Below are 17,026 nucleotides of genomic sequence, written 5' to 3'. Positions count from 1 at the left end.
ACCCTAATCCCATTGTTTTGTATACATACCCTTTCATCACTCATTTTGAGTATCTTGGTTAGTAAGAGTACAAGGAGTGACTTCCATATAGCCTGGTGGCTCTCTGATTCTAACTCTAACCCTAATCCCATTGTTTTGTATACATACCCTTTCATGACTCATTTTGAGTATCTTGGTTAGTAAGAGTACAAGGAGTGACTTCCATGTAGCCCGGTGGCTCTCTGATTCTAACTCTAACCCTAATCCCATTGTTTTGTATACATACCCTTTCATCGCTCATTTTGAGTATCTTAGTTAGTAAGAGTACAAGGAGTGACTTCCATGTAGCCCGGTGGCTCTCTGATTCTAACTCTAACCCTAATCCCATTGTTTTGTATACATACCCTTTCATCACTCATTTTGAGTATCTTGGTTAGTAAGAGTACAAGGAGTGACTTCCATGTAGCCCGATGACTCTCTGATTCTAACGACAAGAAATATTGCAAGGCCTCACTGCACACTCTGTGAAAATATAAACAAATAAAGTAAATAATGAGCTAAAAATATAGACAAATAAAGTTGAGCTAAAGATAAAAAACACACAAATAATAGTGAGCTAATTAGGCTGAGGATATACCAAATCAGACAGTACTGTACCTAATTGTGCACATGGGCTCCTATGGCTTAGGGTAATTTCACATACAAATAGCGAGCGCCCTCCTCTGGAAATCGCAACAAGATTTTTAAGAGTCCATACCCTTATTTGCCATTAAATGCACCCCCTATGGAAGACATGGCCTTAAACTCCTACACAGGGAGTATGAGTTTTAAATAGGGTTAGAGACTCCATTTGAAATCTACACCCCCTGTATGAGAGATTACAGTCGTGTTCACATTTTGAGTTGCACCCGGTGTAAACTTGCACAAACATTGATAAAAATTTATAACATTGACAAATATTTTCCTACTCCTACCGCATGTCCACACTTAGCCTACTACTACACTACATCGATCAGTTCCACCAAACATTCACTTCTGTTCAGCGTAAACATCGGCTACCACTTCCAGTGTTTCCATGACCTTTTTCAACCACACAAAATATAATTTCTTTAGTTCAGATCAAAGAAAAGGTAAAATTTACACCGGGTGCCAGGCGTAGCAGCATTCACATTGCAACATATGCCTGGCGGAGATTACACCTAGCTCGCTACTTCTGACTTTTGTCAGGAATAAGTCGACGACGTACGCCTGGCGGAACTTACGCTGACCATCGTTCACACTGCCACTACTCCTGGCAGTGCCTACTGCTACTCTTAGCAACTTGCGCCGACCAAGTTCCACTGGGAGTACATAGGGGGTTTACGGATTTCAAATAGGATAGCCCTATGAAACAGGAGTGGACAAGCAACACAAATTAAGACTAGAAGGCTATATATTTGTACACAAATACGGCTATACCCGCATGTTATCGGTTTACACAAACTTACAGTCCTTATTTGCTGAGGACTTAGGTTGCTGTTGTCAGTCTCTCAATTCACAGTGAAGCTATGCAATTTGATAGATTGAAATTCACAATGTGCAATTTGATTAGGGAAAGCTATTCCAGAGGGAGTATGTAAATTAAATGGAACAGCCATTTCAGAGGGAGTATGTAAATTAAATAGAACAGCTTTTTGGGGATCATTTCAGAGGGAGTATGTAAATTAAATGGAACAGCCAAAGGTATGTAATTTGAATGGAACAGCCTTAACGCTTCACACATGGTATTTCCAATTATCATCATCTATAATTATTATAGGCCTAATACGCTATTGAAATTCACAATATGCAATTTGATTAGGGGAAAGCTATTCTATTCTAGAGGGAGTATGTAAATTAAATGGAACAGCCTATTTTGTGGCCATTTCAGAGGGAGTATGTAAATTAAATAGAACAGCCAATGGGTATGTAATTTAACTGGAACAGCCTTAACGTTTCTGTCATCTATATTATTATAATTACGCAATTGTCTGTGAATGGGATGGGGTGGGTGTTATTAACAATATAATTCGCAGGTGCAATCTATGTACAAACTCCGAGCCCTGAAGTTGCTTTATTTGATGATAAACGGACAGCCCTTTTTAACATTTGGGGCCCTGGCCCATAATATTTGACTTATGAGGCTCATGTACACATGTTGAAGTATAATTCTCAAGTGCTATCAGTAGACTTAAGCTGGGCACTGTAGCTGCTTTATTTACTGAGTAACGGCTGGCCCTATGTTTTAGCGTTTGGGACCCTGGGCCCATATTATGTGACATATGGGGCTCATATGTACATATAACAATATAATTCTCAGGTGCAGTCTGTGTACAAACTTTGAGCTTTGGTGAAAAATGGCCGGCCCTTTGCTTTAACATTTGGGGCCTGGGGCCCATAATATTTGACTTATGGGGCTCTGTGCATATGTTGAAATATACTTCTCAAGTGCTATCAGCAGACTCAAGCTGGACATTGTAGCTGCTTTATTTACTGAGTAACGACCGGCCCTATGTTCTAGCGTTTGGGGCCCTGGGGCCCATATTATGTGACACATGGGGTTCATATATACATAAAACAATATAATGCTGAAGACCTATTAGTGTACCAAATCTAAACCCTGTAGCTACTTTATTTGCTGAGAAACGACCGGCCCTTTGTTTTAACATTTGGGCCTCTGGGGCCCCTAGCCTTAAACATCTGGGGCCAAAATGGGCAGAAGACACATTACAACTTAGGGCCCATACATGTGCCACATATGAGCCCTAGTGCCCTTGTAGTTTTATAGCTAGCCTTGTTAACCTGTTGCCCCTTATTTTAACATTTGGGGCCCTGGGGCCCATAATATATGACATATGGGACTCATGTATACTTGTATATATAGAGTACCCCTGGCTCTATCAGTGTACCAACTCAGGGCCCGAGGCTGCTTCATTTAATGAGAAACAGCATGCTTTGTTTTTACATTTGGGCCCCTGGGGCCCGTGACCTTTGACCTCTGGGGCCCAGATGTGCAAAGGATAAATCTATGGGGTAGGGCCCATAAGTGTACTACATATGGGCCCTGGGGCCCTTGTAGTTTTAGCGCTAGCTTTGTCAATCTGTTACCCCTTGTTTTAACATTTGGGGCCCTGGGGCCCATAATATATGACATATGGGGTTCATGTATACTTGTATATATAGAGTACCCCTGGGGCTATCAGTGTACCAACTCAGGCCCCTGAGGCTGCTTCATTTGATGAGAAACGGCATGCTTTGTATTTTTACATTTGGGCCCCTGGGGCCCGTGACCTTTGACCTCTGGGGCCAAGATGGGCAAAGGATAAATCTATGGGGTAGGGCCCATAAGTGTACCACATATGGGCCCTGTGGCCCTTGTAGTTTTAGCGCTAGCCTTGACAGAATGTTGTGTTTGATGGAGGAAGAGAAGGAGAAGAAACCATAGAATGGCAATATACCCGTTCATGCTTCGCATGCGGGTATAGGTATACACCCTACCAGCTACATGTACCTCTAAAAGATTAGGTCCCGATTTAAGATTTACTTACTCAACTAATCTGTTTTCAACAGACTCCATTTTGTCTCTCCTTGTGTCATCTGCATACATCTTAAAAACTAATCTTATGGTTATCTTAATCTTAGGATTATCTTAAGATTATCTTAGGGTTACCACATCTACAATCAGATGACTTACTCGACTAATCTGTTTTCAACAGACTCCATCTTGTCTCTTCTAGTATCATCTGCGTACATCTTAGAAAAGGTTATCTTAATCTTAGGATTATCTTAAGATTATCTTAGGGTTACCACATCTACAATAAGATGACTTACTCGACTAATCTGTTTTCAACAGACTCCATTTTGTCTCTCCTTGTATCATCTACATACATCTTAGAAATTAATCTTAAGGTTATCTTAATCTTAGGATTATCTTAGGGTTACCAAACCTACAATAAGATGACTTACTCGACTAATCTGTTTTCAACAGACTCCATTTTGTCTCTCCTTGCAGGGTTTTCTTTAAGCATTTTGCTGAAGGGGTATTTTCACATTTTTTTGACCCTTTCAATTGTGAATTTTTCCTCTGAAGGAGTCAAAAACATTGCCCAAGGGGTAATGATTATAAATCTCCCCCAATATTTTGCCAGGGGGTGGTCCATACAATCATTCCCCCAATGTTGATGCCTGTATGTGGGTTTCTGACCAAATTAACCTCATATTTGGTAATTTTAGCCCAAAAAGTGCACATTTTTGCGCGCTTAGCACGAATTGATTCCACTTTTGCACCATATTTCAACAATGGCAAAATCTTTTGTACCATAAACTTATTCTTTTGCCAAAAGGTGCTGGATTCACTATACTTCAAGACATTTTTTCACCGCCCCCCCCCCCAAGTCAAAAAGAAATCTACGTCACTGTTTGGAGAAGTGGCGGATCTAGAGCAGTCAGAAGGGTGGGGCAATTTTAAAAGAAAATAATACTATTTACAAATGACCCCTGAGAAGTAAGAAACTTTTGCAAAATGAAGACCTAATTGAAGCAATTTGGTGGATCATTTTGGTACTATTAATGTGTAACATTTTAGTTTTAAAAAGCCGAAACATTTGTGAAATGAGCAGTCCATGGACATGATCATGATGGAGCCTTCGGACAGCAAGTTTTTCCTATTATGGTAGGCCTATAAATTGTGTTAAACATTATTGGCAAATGTCGAAAGCAGAAGTGAAAGTGGCATTTGTTTATCAACTACGCAGGGTGATGTTCCCCCCTCAGAACTTGGAAAATTTGGCAAAATGAAGACCTAATTGAAGCGATTTGGTGGACCATTTTGGCACTATTACTGTGTAAAATTTAAGTTGAAAAGCCGAAAATTGTGAAATGACGGTCCATGAAGCCTTTCTTTGTCACGTTTTCCATATTAGGCTGATAAATTGTGTTAAAAATAGGGCCTAAATTGGCAAATGTCGAAAACAGAAGCGAAAATGGTCACTTGTTTATCCACTACGCATGGGGGTGTCTGAGGGGGATGTTCACCCCTGAGAGGGAACATTTTGCAAAATTAAAGTCCAATTGAAGACATTTGGTGCATCATTTAAACAGAAAAAAAGGACCCGAACCCAATTTGCAAGATTTCAAACTGCACATTTTAGAGACTCGCAATCGCTAAAACAGGCATGGATTAATGCTGACAAAATGTGACGTGTCATGTCAAAAGGAGACACTTTTGGGCAGGTTATGAAAATTGAGTTTTTTACATATCCTAAATATAGAGATATTTTGCTCTACAACGCCGTTTTCCCCAATGAAATCGGACATTCCTAAGCGAAGATATTGAGTTCAAAAGTTATGGTATTATAAAATTGGAAATTGAGATATCGGCCTTTAAAAATATTATTGACAATGTTGAGAGTAGGAATTAACTTGAAAAGTGTCTCAAAAACTACAAGATGCCAGTTATATTCCGGTCTGAAACTATCAGACAATATTTTTAGCATTAATAACATCACAAATTCGCAACAAACCCAAATTGTGAAAAAATCACCCACCGGCAGATTTTTGACTATTTCTCCATTTATGATCCTGCCCAAAAGTGTCTCCTTTTGACATGACACGTCACAAATGTGATGGGCCTACATATCGGGAGTAGGTCCTAAATGCCAAAATCCGAGAATAAACGCACAATATCGGGTGTTTCTCTATTCAAATCTTGCAATATCTGAACGCGTACGTTTTCAAGATTTTGTACGCGTTGGACTTTTGGACTTTGGATTTGAAGGAGTCAGCAAAGTGCCTGAACACGTAAATACGCGTGTTTTGTGCGTTAAAGAAAACCCTGTCTCCTTGTGTCATCTGCATACATCTTAGAAATTAATCTTAAGGTTATCTTAATCTTAGGATTATCTTAGGGTTACCAAACCTACAATAAGATGACTTACTCGACTAATCTGTTTTCAACAGACTCCATCTTGTCTCTCCTAGTATCATCTGCATACATCTTAAATAGTAGCCTCAATGCGCATGCCATGCTGGCTGTCTCTTGCGTCGAGAGATTGGGTTTATTTTTACCTCTGAAACCTGAAACAGAAAGAAAAAGGAACTACTAAGGTTTTCTTAATCTTAGGATTATCTTATAGACCAGGCTGTAGATGAGCTAGGTGTCACCAGGCATGAGACTGCACTTTCCTAAAAAAACCTGAAAAAACTGAAAATGCGCGTGAAATTGGGCAAAAAGTACCAAAAACAGGCTGAAATTAAATAAAGTTGCGGAAATTTTGACTATAAAAAAAACTGAATTCAGTTTTTAAACTGAAAATTCTCATGCCTGTGTCACTTGGAGCGTAAACTTATCCCATATAGTTTTTCTAGATCAGAATTTCATGAGGAATGAGAATATCTTGGGTAACAAGCCCCTATCCTGAACAGGCTCCCACAAAAGGGGGGTTCTTTCCGGGGGTACATTTTTTAAGGATAAAATATCACAAGTTACGTTTTAACACAATAGTGTAGAGCAAACTCTTATAAATCTCATAATGTACACCCAATTAGTAAATTAAGCCTAACATATTTGATGTGGTAACAATCTGGAGGGTGGAAGAGTAGTAGGGGGGTCTCTAAAGGACCCCCATTTCCGGGGGGGTCCATTTTAATGGAAAACATACCCTAAGTTACGCTTAAACACAAAATAGTATAAAGTACACTCTTTTTAATGCCAAGATTGAACCCACTTATTTAAATAAGCCTTTTATATTTGATGTGGTAACAATATGGGGGGTGGGGTGTAGAAGGGGGTCTCTAAATGGCCCCCTATTTAAAAACAACACCAGTGAAATTTGCCTAAAGTTTATTCTTTGTTTGGTATGACCAGATTTTTATGAAGATTAAGTATATCTTGACCAAGAAAGTCAAACTCCTTCATACAAACATCCAGCCACCAACTCCCCACCCACCCCACCCCCAAACAGGGGGTGCCATTCAAGCGTTATGAGCATTTTGAGAATATAATGTGTAATAATGTATGATACTGTAATTTCAAATAATTATGATGCAACACATCTTACAACCTAAAATCAAAATTAATGTTGATATGTTATTCCAGAACTCGATGGCAACAATACTGTGTTTGGGGGAGTGGGCGGGGCTGGAAGAGGAAGTCTCTGAAGACCCCATGTTTAATAGGCAGGATGGGGTCTTTAGTCTTTAGGGAATCTTATATTATACGGTCCCAAGCATTTGGGTCCGTAATTTGTAGGAAAATACTTCATACCATTATGTTACCCTTTGGTTCAAATAGGGCACAAATACTTGTTTGTACTATAAAGTTTGCTTTAAAGTTCTACCAATTATGCTTACTTAATCCTCTGTATCGCTTTCATCGCTGTTGCCTACAAAGTCTTCACAATCATGATCTATATATAAACAGTTCTTGCATATCATCAGGCATAACCTTCTCGAGCCATCTCAGTTCTAGTGATTCTGTCCATCCATTGTCAGCAATGTTTCCAGCCTCATAACTACAAAGGAATGCTGAGCACCATTCTCTAGCGATAAAGTTTGATCTCAAAATATGAAGTCTCAGTGTATGCTGGCATGGTGGTAGCAATGACACATCAGTGATCTTGTTCTGTTTGGTAAATTTCGGATCAAAGAGTATACTGGGCCTCGTTGACGCTTTTACACTTTATGCCATACAGCAAGGCAACATATTCTTCAAGGTCTGCCTCCAGGGTTTCAGCAGAAGACACCCCAAGATTGGAGAAGGTATCCAGGAATTTAGGCTTGCATTCAAGTAACTTCCAACAAGTTTGTTTACTTTTACAAAAAAAGGAGGAGTTGTAGTCATTGCCTGTGAAGGCATGAAATCCTATCAGCGATGTCTTCTGTGCTGGTGTTAGGTCTATGTCGCTCATTCTAAAAACCTTGCGATATGTGCTTGTGTTTGTATCTAGTACAACTCTTGCACCATCATCAATGAAGTGTGATAACGCTAGGATTGCAATATCTATGTCACCAGAATGAGATCGGATGATGACTGTGCCACTATCATTTTTTCTCAAGACATGCGCGTGCAAGATAACCTTTGTGTCAGCTTCTTCTTGTTCTGTGGTAAGTTCTGGGACCTCTGCAGTACCTTCTTTGGTCACGAGAGTACATTTCTGGTATGAAGAGAAGTAAACCACTTCACTCTTAAGACTTCCCACAATAGTTTCTCTCTTGGACTCCAGCACACTCTGGATAAGGTCAATCAGTCTCGTTTTGTTCTCACCATTGGAGAGGAAACCTGTGAAGTCGCGGTGCAACTTTGATTGGGCTGACCGCACTATTATTTTGGGTGCTGTTCCACGTCTATCTCTCTCAGTTGATTTGATACTCTGTGGTAGGTAAAGCATCAGCAACAATATCAACTCTCCTGTAGCCTTTAGGGATGCATGAAAACACTTTCAAGGCAAGAGCCTCAAATGTGTTGGGATACGTTTTAAATGTTCTAATTAACGCCATCAAGACTTCACAGGTTTCCTCTTTTCTTCTGCTGAAACCCTGGAGGCAGACCTTGAAGAATATGTTGCCTTGCTGTATGGCATAAAGTGTAAAAGCGTCAACGAGGCCCGGTATATACTCTTTGATCGCAAATTTACCAAACAGAACAAGATCACTGATGTGTCATTGCTACCACCATGCCAGCATACACTGAGACTTCATATTTTGAGATCAAACTTTATCGCTAGAGAATGGCGCTCAGCAGTCCTTTGTAGTTATGAGGCTGGAAACATTGCTGACAATGGATGGACAGAATCACTAGAACTGAGATGGCTCGAGAAGGTTATGCCTGATGATATGCAAGAACTGTTTATAGATCATGATTGTGAAGACTTTGTAGGCAACAGCGATGAAAGCGATACAGAGAATTAAGTAAGCATAATTGGTAGAACTTTAAAGCAAACTTTATAGTACAAACAGGTATTTGTGCCCTATTTGAACCAAAGGGTAACATAATGGTATGAAGTATTTTCCTACAAATTACGGACCCAAATGCTTGGAACCGTATAATATAAGATTCCCTAAAGACTAAAGACCCCACCCCGTCTATTAAATATGGGGTCTTCAGAGACTTCCTCTTCCAGCCCCCCCCCCCCACACACACACAGTATTGTTGCCATCGAGTTTTGGAATAACATATCAACATTGATTTTGATTTTAGGTTGTAAGATGTGTTGCATCATAATTATTTGAAATTACAGTATCATACATTATTACACATTATATTCTCAAAATGCTCATAACGCCTGAATGGCACCCCTGCCCCCTATTTGGGGGTGGGGTGGGGTGGGGAGTTGGTGGCTGGATGTTTGTGTGAAGGAGTTTGACTTTCTTGGTCAAGATATACTTAATCTTCATAAAAATCTGGTCATACGAAACAAAGAATAAACTTTAGGCAAATTTCACTGGTGTTGTCTTTAAATAGGGGGCCATTTAGAGACCCCCCCTTCTACACCCACCCCCCATATTGTTACCACATCAAATATAAAAGGCTTATTTAAATAAGTGGGTTCAATCTTGGCATTAAAAAGAGTGTACTTTATACTATTTTGTGTTTAAGCGTAACTTAGGGTATGTTTTCCTTTAAAATGGACCCCCCCCCTGGAAATGGGGTCCTTTAGAGACCCCCCTACTACTCTTCCACCCTCCAGATTGTTACCACATCAAATATGTTAGGCTTAATTTACTAATTGGGTGTACATTATGAGATTTATAAGAGTTTGCTCTACACTATTGTGTTAAAACGTAACTTATGATATTTTATCCTTAAAAATGGACCCCGGAAAGAACCCCTTTTGTGGGAGCCTGTTCAGGATAGGGGCTTGTTACCCAAGATATTCTTATTCCTCATGAAATTCTGATCTAGAAAAACCATATGGGATAAGTTTACGCTCCAAGTGACACCTAGCTCATCTACAGCCTGGTCTATTAATCTTATCTACAATCACAGACCTGCCAACCTACCGAAGTCAGAAAGAGGGACATTGAGACCAAAACTTTGTACATGTACACAAATCAGGTACCGACAAATTCAAAGACTTGAGGTGTGCAATACTTTCAGAATTCAGAGAAGGTTTTGCAGGTCTGAATTTATCACAATAGACTAAGGAGAATGCTATAGCAAAATTTTAAAGTGAAATTTGCATCATTTTCTGCTGTTCTTGCATTTAAATTTGCCATCACTGACATTTTCAGAAAGCAGGACTGTCCCTCTTTTTCACTTTGGTAAACCCCAAATGAGGAACAGTCCCTCAAAATGGGGGGCAGGTCTGCAATCAAGAAAAAAATTGTTGGCACACCTTGATGACAATATGTTGGAACTCTTCATTGCTGTGTGGATAGTTCAATGAAATGAAATTTAAGTAAAAACCTTCCCCTTTCCCCTTCCCCCTCAATCATTGTTGGGGAGACTGGAGAGCCCAATGTCAAAAGTGTTTTCATCAACATTGAATTCCGGGAGAGGGGTCGCGAATTACATTTAGTACGACAGAATGTGCCAACATTATTTTACTTGAGAAAAGGGAGAAGCAATAACTATAAAATATTTGGATATTTGTTACATCAGATAAAGAATTATCCCAACATTCTTCATTTGTTTGTCACATATAGATTGCGGGATTTTTGGGAAATATCTTCCACATGGGGAGTATGGATTTCAAAAGGAATTAACACATTAGGCAGCTCTATGTGAATTTCATATCTGAGAAAGATTCAACTTGAATCTTCCACAGAGAGTGAATAAGTTTCAAATAGAGTTGGTTAATGTGCTAATTCCATTTAAAATTCATACTCCCCCTTGTGGAAGATAAGCTTCCACAGGGGGAGTGGACTTTAAATGGATTACTCCAATGTTCAACATGTTCTGTTCATCACTGGCTCTCATGGTCAAGTTTAATTCTCTCCACGCGGGTGTCGATTGCAGATGAAAAGTTTCAATTTTTTTTTTAATTCACAAAGTTCAGAATTGTAAATTTTCATGACCATATTTGGAATTAGCATGAAAAATGCATTAAATTGAGTACAAACAAGCCTTTTACTAGTTCCGTGGTTCTTAAGATAGCTCTTGATATTTTGAGAAAATATCTCACAACATGGACTTTTTATGTTGAAGCCTATGGGTAGCACGCAGATCATTAAATGTAACTGTTGTTACTCGTGAACTCTCGGTTAAAATTGGTGAGACCTAGCAAATAGTACACTACAATCAAAGAAAAATAAAGTTGGTACACTTTGACAATATGTTGGAACTCTTAATTGCTGCTCTCAAAGTTCAGTGAAATTAATATAACTATGTTTGATGATAAGTACAAACCTTCCCCTTTCTCCTTCCCTCCCCTATTCCCCCTCAACCAATGTTGGGGAGACTGTAGAGCCCAATGTCAAAATTGCTTTGATCAACATTGAATTGGGGGAGAGGGGCGGCAATATACAGTTATCATGCCAGAGTGTGCCAACATTAAATTCCTTGATTGTATATGAAGCAAAGGCTCTATCCCACTCAGGGTCATCACCTCAGCCCACCCCTTCCCACCGGATAGTCTATGAGCATACCTGCATTTCTCAAAAGATCTCTTTGTCTATTGTTACTGTTGAACTCCTTTGCAAACCTATGAGACTCTAATAAACAGTCCAGTAGATGGAATTACTCTATCCCAACTCCTTATGTCATCATACCCCACCACCCCATCCCCTTCCCACCGGATAGTCTATGAGCATACCTGCATTTCTCAAAAGATCTCTCTGTCTATTGTTACTGTTGAACTCCTTTGCAAATCTATGAGATTCTAATAAGCAGTCGAGTAGATGGAATAATTGCTCCACAGTGAGGTATCTGTACATGCCTGGGTCTTCTTCTGGTGATGTCGCCACGGAATTCTGAGATATTGTATCTAAATCATTCTCCTGCAAAAACAAAATGACAGAGCCCATGATTGGTTGATTACATGATGTATTTATCTAAATACACTCAAATGCACACACATACCTATACCTCCCACCTGTGCAGCTCTGAGGTTCTCAGCATCTTCATGCCTACTTGTTACAGGGAAAAACAAGATACCCATGGTTTGTTCAAGTTCTAGCCAATCCCCCAACACATCCTGCACCTCCTATGTACCTATACACACACCCCCACCCCTTCCCCTACCTGTGCAGCTCTGAGGTTCTCAGCATCTTCATGTCTACTTGTTGCAGGGAAAAACAAGATACGCATGGTTTGTTCAAGTTCTAGCCAATCCCCCAACACATCCTGCACCTCCTATGTACCTATACACACACACCCCCACCCCTTCCCCTACCTGTGCAGCTCTGAGGTTCTCAGCATCTTCATGTCTACTTGTTGCAGGGGAAAACAGGATGTTATCTATGGTTTGGATTAGTTCTAGCCCCACCCCACACCCCTACATAGTTATACACACACACCCCTACCTGTGCAGCTCTGAAGTTCTCAGCATCCTCATGTCTACTTGTTGCAGGGGAAAACAGGATGTTATCTATGGTTTGAATGAGTTCTAGTCCCACCCCACACCCCTACATAGTTATACACACCCACCCCTACCTGTGCAGCTCTGAGGTTCTCAGCATCTTCATGTCTACTTGTTGCAGGGAAAAACAGGATGTTATCTATGGTTTGGATGAGTTCTAGCCCCACCCCACACCCCTTCATAGTTATACACACCCACCCCTACCTGTGCAGCTCTGAGGTTTTCAGCATCCTCATGTCTACTTGTTGCAGGGAAAACAGGATGTTATCTATGGTTTGGATGAGTTCTAGCCCCACCCCACACCCCTACATAGTTATACACACACACACCCCTACCTGTGCAGCTCTGAGGTTCTCAGCATCCTCATGTCTACTTGTAGCAGGGAAAACAAGATGTTATCTATGGTTTGGATGAGTTCTAGCCCCACCCCACACCCCTACATAGTTATACACACCCACCCCTACCTGTGCAGCTCTGAGGTTCTCAGCATCCTCATGTCTACTTGTAGCAGGGAAAAACAGGATGATATCTATGGTTTGGATGAGTTCTAGCCCCACCCCACACCCCTACATAGTTATATACACACACCCCTACCTGTGCAGCTCTGAGGTTCTCAGCATCTTCATGTCTACTTGTAGCAGGGAAAAACAGGATGTTATCTATGGTTTGGATGAGTTCTAGCCCCACCCCACACCCCTACATAGTTATACACACCCACCCCTACCTGTGCAGCTCTGAGGTTTTCAGCATCCTCATGTCTACTTGTAGCAGGGAAAAACAAGATGTTATCTATGGTTTGGATGAGTTCTAGCCCCACCCCACACCCCTACATAGTTATACACACACACACCCCTACCTGTGCAGCTCTGAGGTTCTCAGCATCCTCATGTCTACTTGTAGCAGGGAAAAACAAGATGTTATCTATGGTTTGGATGAGTTCTAGCCCCACCCCACACCCCTACATAGTTATACACACCCACCCCTACCTGTGCAGCTCTGAGGTTCTCAGCATCCTCATGTCTACTTGTAGCAGGGAAAAACAGGATGATATCTATGGTTTGGATGAGTTCTAGCCCCACCCCACACCCCTACATAGTTATATACACACACCCCTACCTGTGCAGCTCTGAGGTTCTCAGCATCTTCATGTCTACTTGTAGCAGGGAAAAACAAGATGTTATCTATGGTTTGGATGAGTTCTAGCCCCACCCCACACCCCTACATAGTTATATACACACACCCCTACCTGTGCAGCTCTGAGGTTCTCAGCATCTTCATGTCTACTTGTAGCAGGGAAAAACAAGATGTTATCTATGGTTTGGATGAGTTCTAGCCCCACCCCACACCCCTACATAGTTATACACACACACCCCTACCTGTGCAGCTCTGAGGTTCTCAGCATCCTCATGTCTACTTGTAGCAGGGAAAAACAGGATGTTATCTATGGTTTGGATGAGTTCTAGCCCCACCACACACCCCTACATAGTTATACACACCCACCCCTACCTGTGCAGCTCTGAGGTTTTCAGCATCCTCATGTCTACTTGTAGCAGGGAAAAACAAGATGTTATCTATGGTTTGGACGAGTTCTAGCCCCACCCCACACCCCTACATAGTTATACACACCCACCCCTACCTGTGCAGCTCTGAGGTTTTCAGCATCCTCATGTCTACTTGTAGCAGGGAAAAACAAGATGTTATCTATGGTTTGGATGAGTTCTAGCCCCACCCCACACCCCTACATAGTTATACACACACCCTACCTGTGCAGCTCTGAGGTTCTCAGCATCCTCATGTCTACTTGTAGCAGGGAAAAACAAGATGTTATCTATGGTTTGGATGAGTTCTAGCCCCACCCCACACCCCTACATAGTTATACACACACACCCCTACCTGTGCAGCTCTGAGGTTTTCAGCATCCTCATGTCTACTTGTTGCAGGGAAAAACAAGATGTTATCTATGGTTTGGATGAGTTCTAGCCCCACCCCACACCCCTACATAGTTATACACACACCCTACCTGTGCAGCTCTGAGGTTCTCAGCATCCTCATGTCTACTTGTAGCAGGGAAAACAAGATGTTATCTATGGTTTGGATGAGTTCTAGCCCCACCCCACACCCCTACATAGTTATACACACCCACCCCTACCTGTGCAGCTCTGAGGTTTTCAGCATCCTCATGTCTACTTGTAGCAGGGAAAAACAAGATGTTATCTATGGTTTGGATGAGTTCTAGCCCCACCCCACACCCCTACATAGTTATACACACACACCCCTACCTGTGCAGCTCTGAGGTTCTCAGCATCCTCATGTCTACTTGTAGCAGGGAAAAACAGGATGTTATCTATGGTTTGGATGAGTTCTAGCCCCACCCCACACCCCTACATAGTTATACACACACACACCCCTACCTGTACAGCTCTGAGGTTCTCAGCATCCTCATGTCTACTTGTAGCAGGGAAAAACAGGATGTTATCTATGGTTTGGATGAGTTCTAGCCCCACCCCACACCCCTACATAGTTATACACACACACACCCCTACCTGTGCAGCTCTGAGGTTCTCAGCATCTTCATGTCTACTTGTAGCAGGGAAAAACAGGATGATATCTATGGTTTGGATGAGTTCTACCCCCACCCCACACCCCTACATAGTTATATACACACACCCCTACCTGTGCAGCTCTGAGGTTTTCAGCATCCTCATGTCTACTTGTAGCAGGGAAAAACAAGATGTTATCTATGGTTTGGATGAGTTCTAGCCCCACCCCACACCCCTACATAGTTATATACACACACCCCTACCTGTGCAGCTCTGAGGTTTTCAGCATCCTCATGTCTACTTGTAGCAGGGAAAAACAAGATGTTATCTATGGTTTGGATGAGTTCTAGCCTAACCCCACACCCCTACATAGTTATACACACACACCCCTACCTGTGCAGCTCTGAGGTTTTCAGCATCCTCATGTCTACTTGTTGCAGGGGAAAACAGGATGTTATCTATGGTTTGAATGAGTTCTAGTCCCACCCCACACCCCTACATAGTTATACACACCCACCCCTACCTGTGCAGCTCTGAGGTTCTCAGCATCTTCATGTCTACTTGTTGCAGGGAAAAACAGGATGTTATCTATGGTTTGGATGAGTTCTAGCCCCACCCCACACCCCTTCATAGTTATACACACCCACCCCTACCTGTGCAGCTCTGAGGTTTTCAGCATCCTCATGTCTACTTGTTGCAGGGAAAAACAGGATGTTATCTATGGTTTGGATGAGTTCTAGCCCCACCCCACACCCCTACATAGTTATACACACACACACACACCCCTACCTGTGCAGCTCTGAGGTTCTCAGCATCCTCATGTCTACTTGTAGCAGGGAAAAACAAGATGTTATCTATGGTTTGGATGAGTTCTAGCCCCACCCCACACCCCTACATAGTTATACACACCCACCCCTACCTGTGCAGCTCTGAGGTTCTCAGCATCCTCATGTCTACTTGTAGCAGGGAAAAACAGGATGATATCTATGGTTTGGATGAGTTCTAGCCCCACCCCACACCCCTACATAGTTATATACACACACCCCTACCTGTGCAGCTCTGAGGTTCTCAGCATCTTCATGTCTACTTGTAGCAGGGAAAAACAAGATGTTATCTATGGTTTGGATGAGTTCTAGCCCCACCCCCCACACCCCTACATAGTTATATACACACACCCCTACCTGTGCAGCTCTGAGGTTTTCAGCATCCTCATGTCTACTTGTAGCAGGGAAAAACAAGATGTTATCTATGGTTTGGATGAGTTCTAGCCTAACCCCACACCCCTACATAGTTATACACACACACCCCTACCTGTGCAGCTCTGAGGTTTTCAGCATCCTCATGTCTACTTGTTGCAGGGGAAAACAGGATGTTATCTATGGTTTGAATGAGTTCTAGTCCCACCCCACACCCCTACATAGTTATACACACCCACCCCTACCTGTGCAGCTCTGAGGTTCTCAGCATCTTCATGTCTACTTGTTGCAGGGAAAAACAGGATGTTATCTATGGTTTGGATGAGTTCTAGCCCCACCCCACACCCCTTCATAGTTATACACACCCACCCCTACCTGTGCAGCTCTGAGGTTTTCAGCATCCTCATGTCTACTTGTTGCAGGGAAAACAGGATGTTATCTATGGTTTGGATGAGTTCTAGCCCCACCCCACACCCCTACATAGTTATACACACCCACCCCTACCTGTGCAGCTCTGAGGTTCTCAGCATCCTCATGTCTACTTGTAGCAGGGAAAAACAAGATGTTATCTATGGTTTGGATGAGTTCTAGCCCCACCCCACACCCCTACATAGTTATACACACACACACACCCCTACCTGTGCAGCTCTGAGGTTCTCAGCATCCTCATGTCTACTTGTAGCAGGGAAAAACAAGATGTTATCTATGGTTTGGATGAGTTCTAGCCCCACCCCACACCCCTACATAGTTACACACACACACACCCCTACCTGTG

The 17,026-nt window shown here is 41.9% G+C and overlaps 1 protein-coding gene across 1 annotated transcript in view; it reads right to left on the bottom strand.

Annotated features, from left to right (window-relative positions):
- Positions 1 to 17,026, bottom strand: part of LOC140144396 (brefeldin A-inhibited guanine nucleotide-exchange protein 1-like) — a 101,229-nt gene that overhangs the window by 11,534 nt on the left and 72,669 nt on the right. Inside the window, exons 37-39 of the mRNA XM_072166208.1 lie at positions 11,751 to 11,934; positions 5,934 to 6,072; positions 384 to 501 (exon numbers count right to left, since the gene is read on the bottom strand). Of these exons, the coding sequence (XP_072022309.1) occupies positions 384 to 501; positions 5,934 to 6,072; positions 11,751 to 11,934 (441 nt within the window). The remainder of the gene's footprint in view (positions 1 to 383; positions 502 to 5,933; positions 6,073 to 11,750; positions 11,935 to 17,026) is intronic.

This window comes from Amphiura filiformis, unplaced genomic scaffold (assembly GCF_039555335.1).
Source record: "Amphiura filiformis unplaced genomic scaffold, Afil_fr2py scaffold_52, whole genome shotgun sequence".
NCBI classification, from domain to species: Eukaryota; Metazoa; Echinodermata; class Ophiuroidea; order Amphilepidida; family Amphiuridae; genus Amphiura; species Amphiura filiformis.
This window is presented reverse-complemented; position numbering and strand designations above follow the sequence as displayed.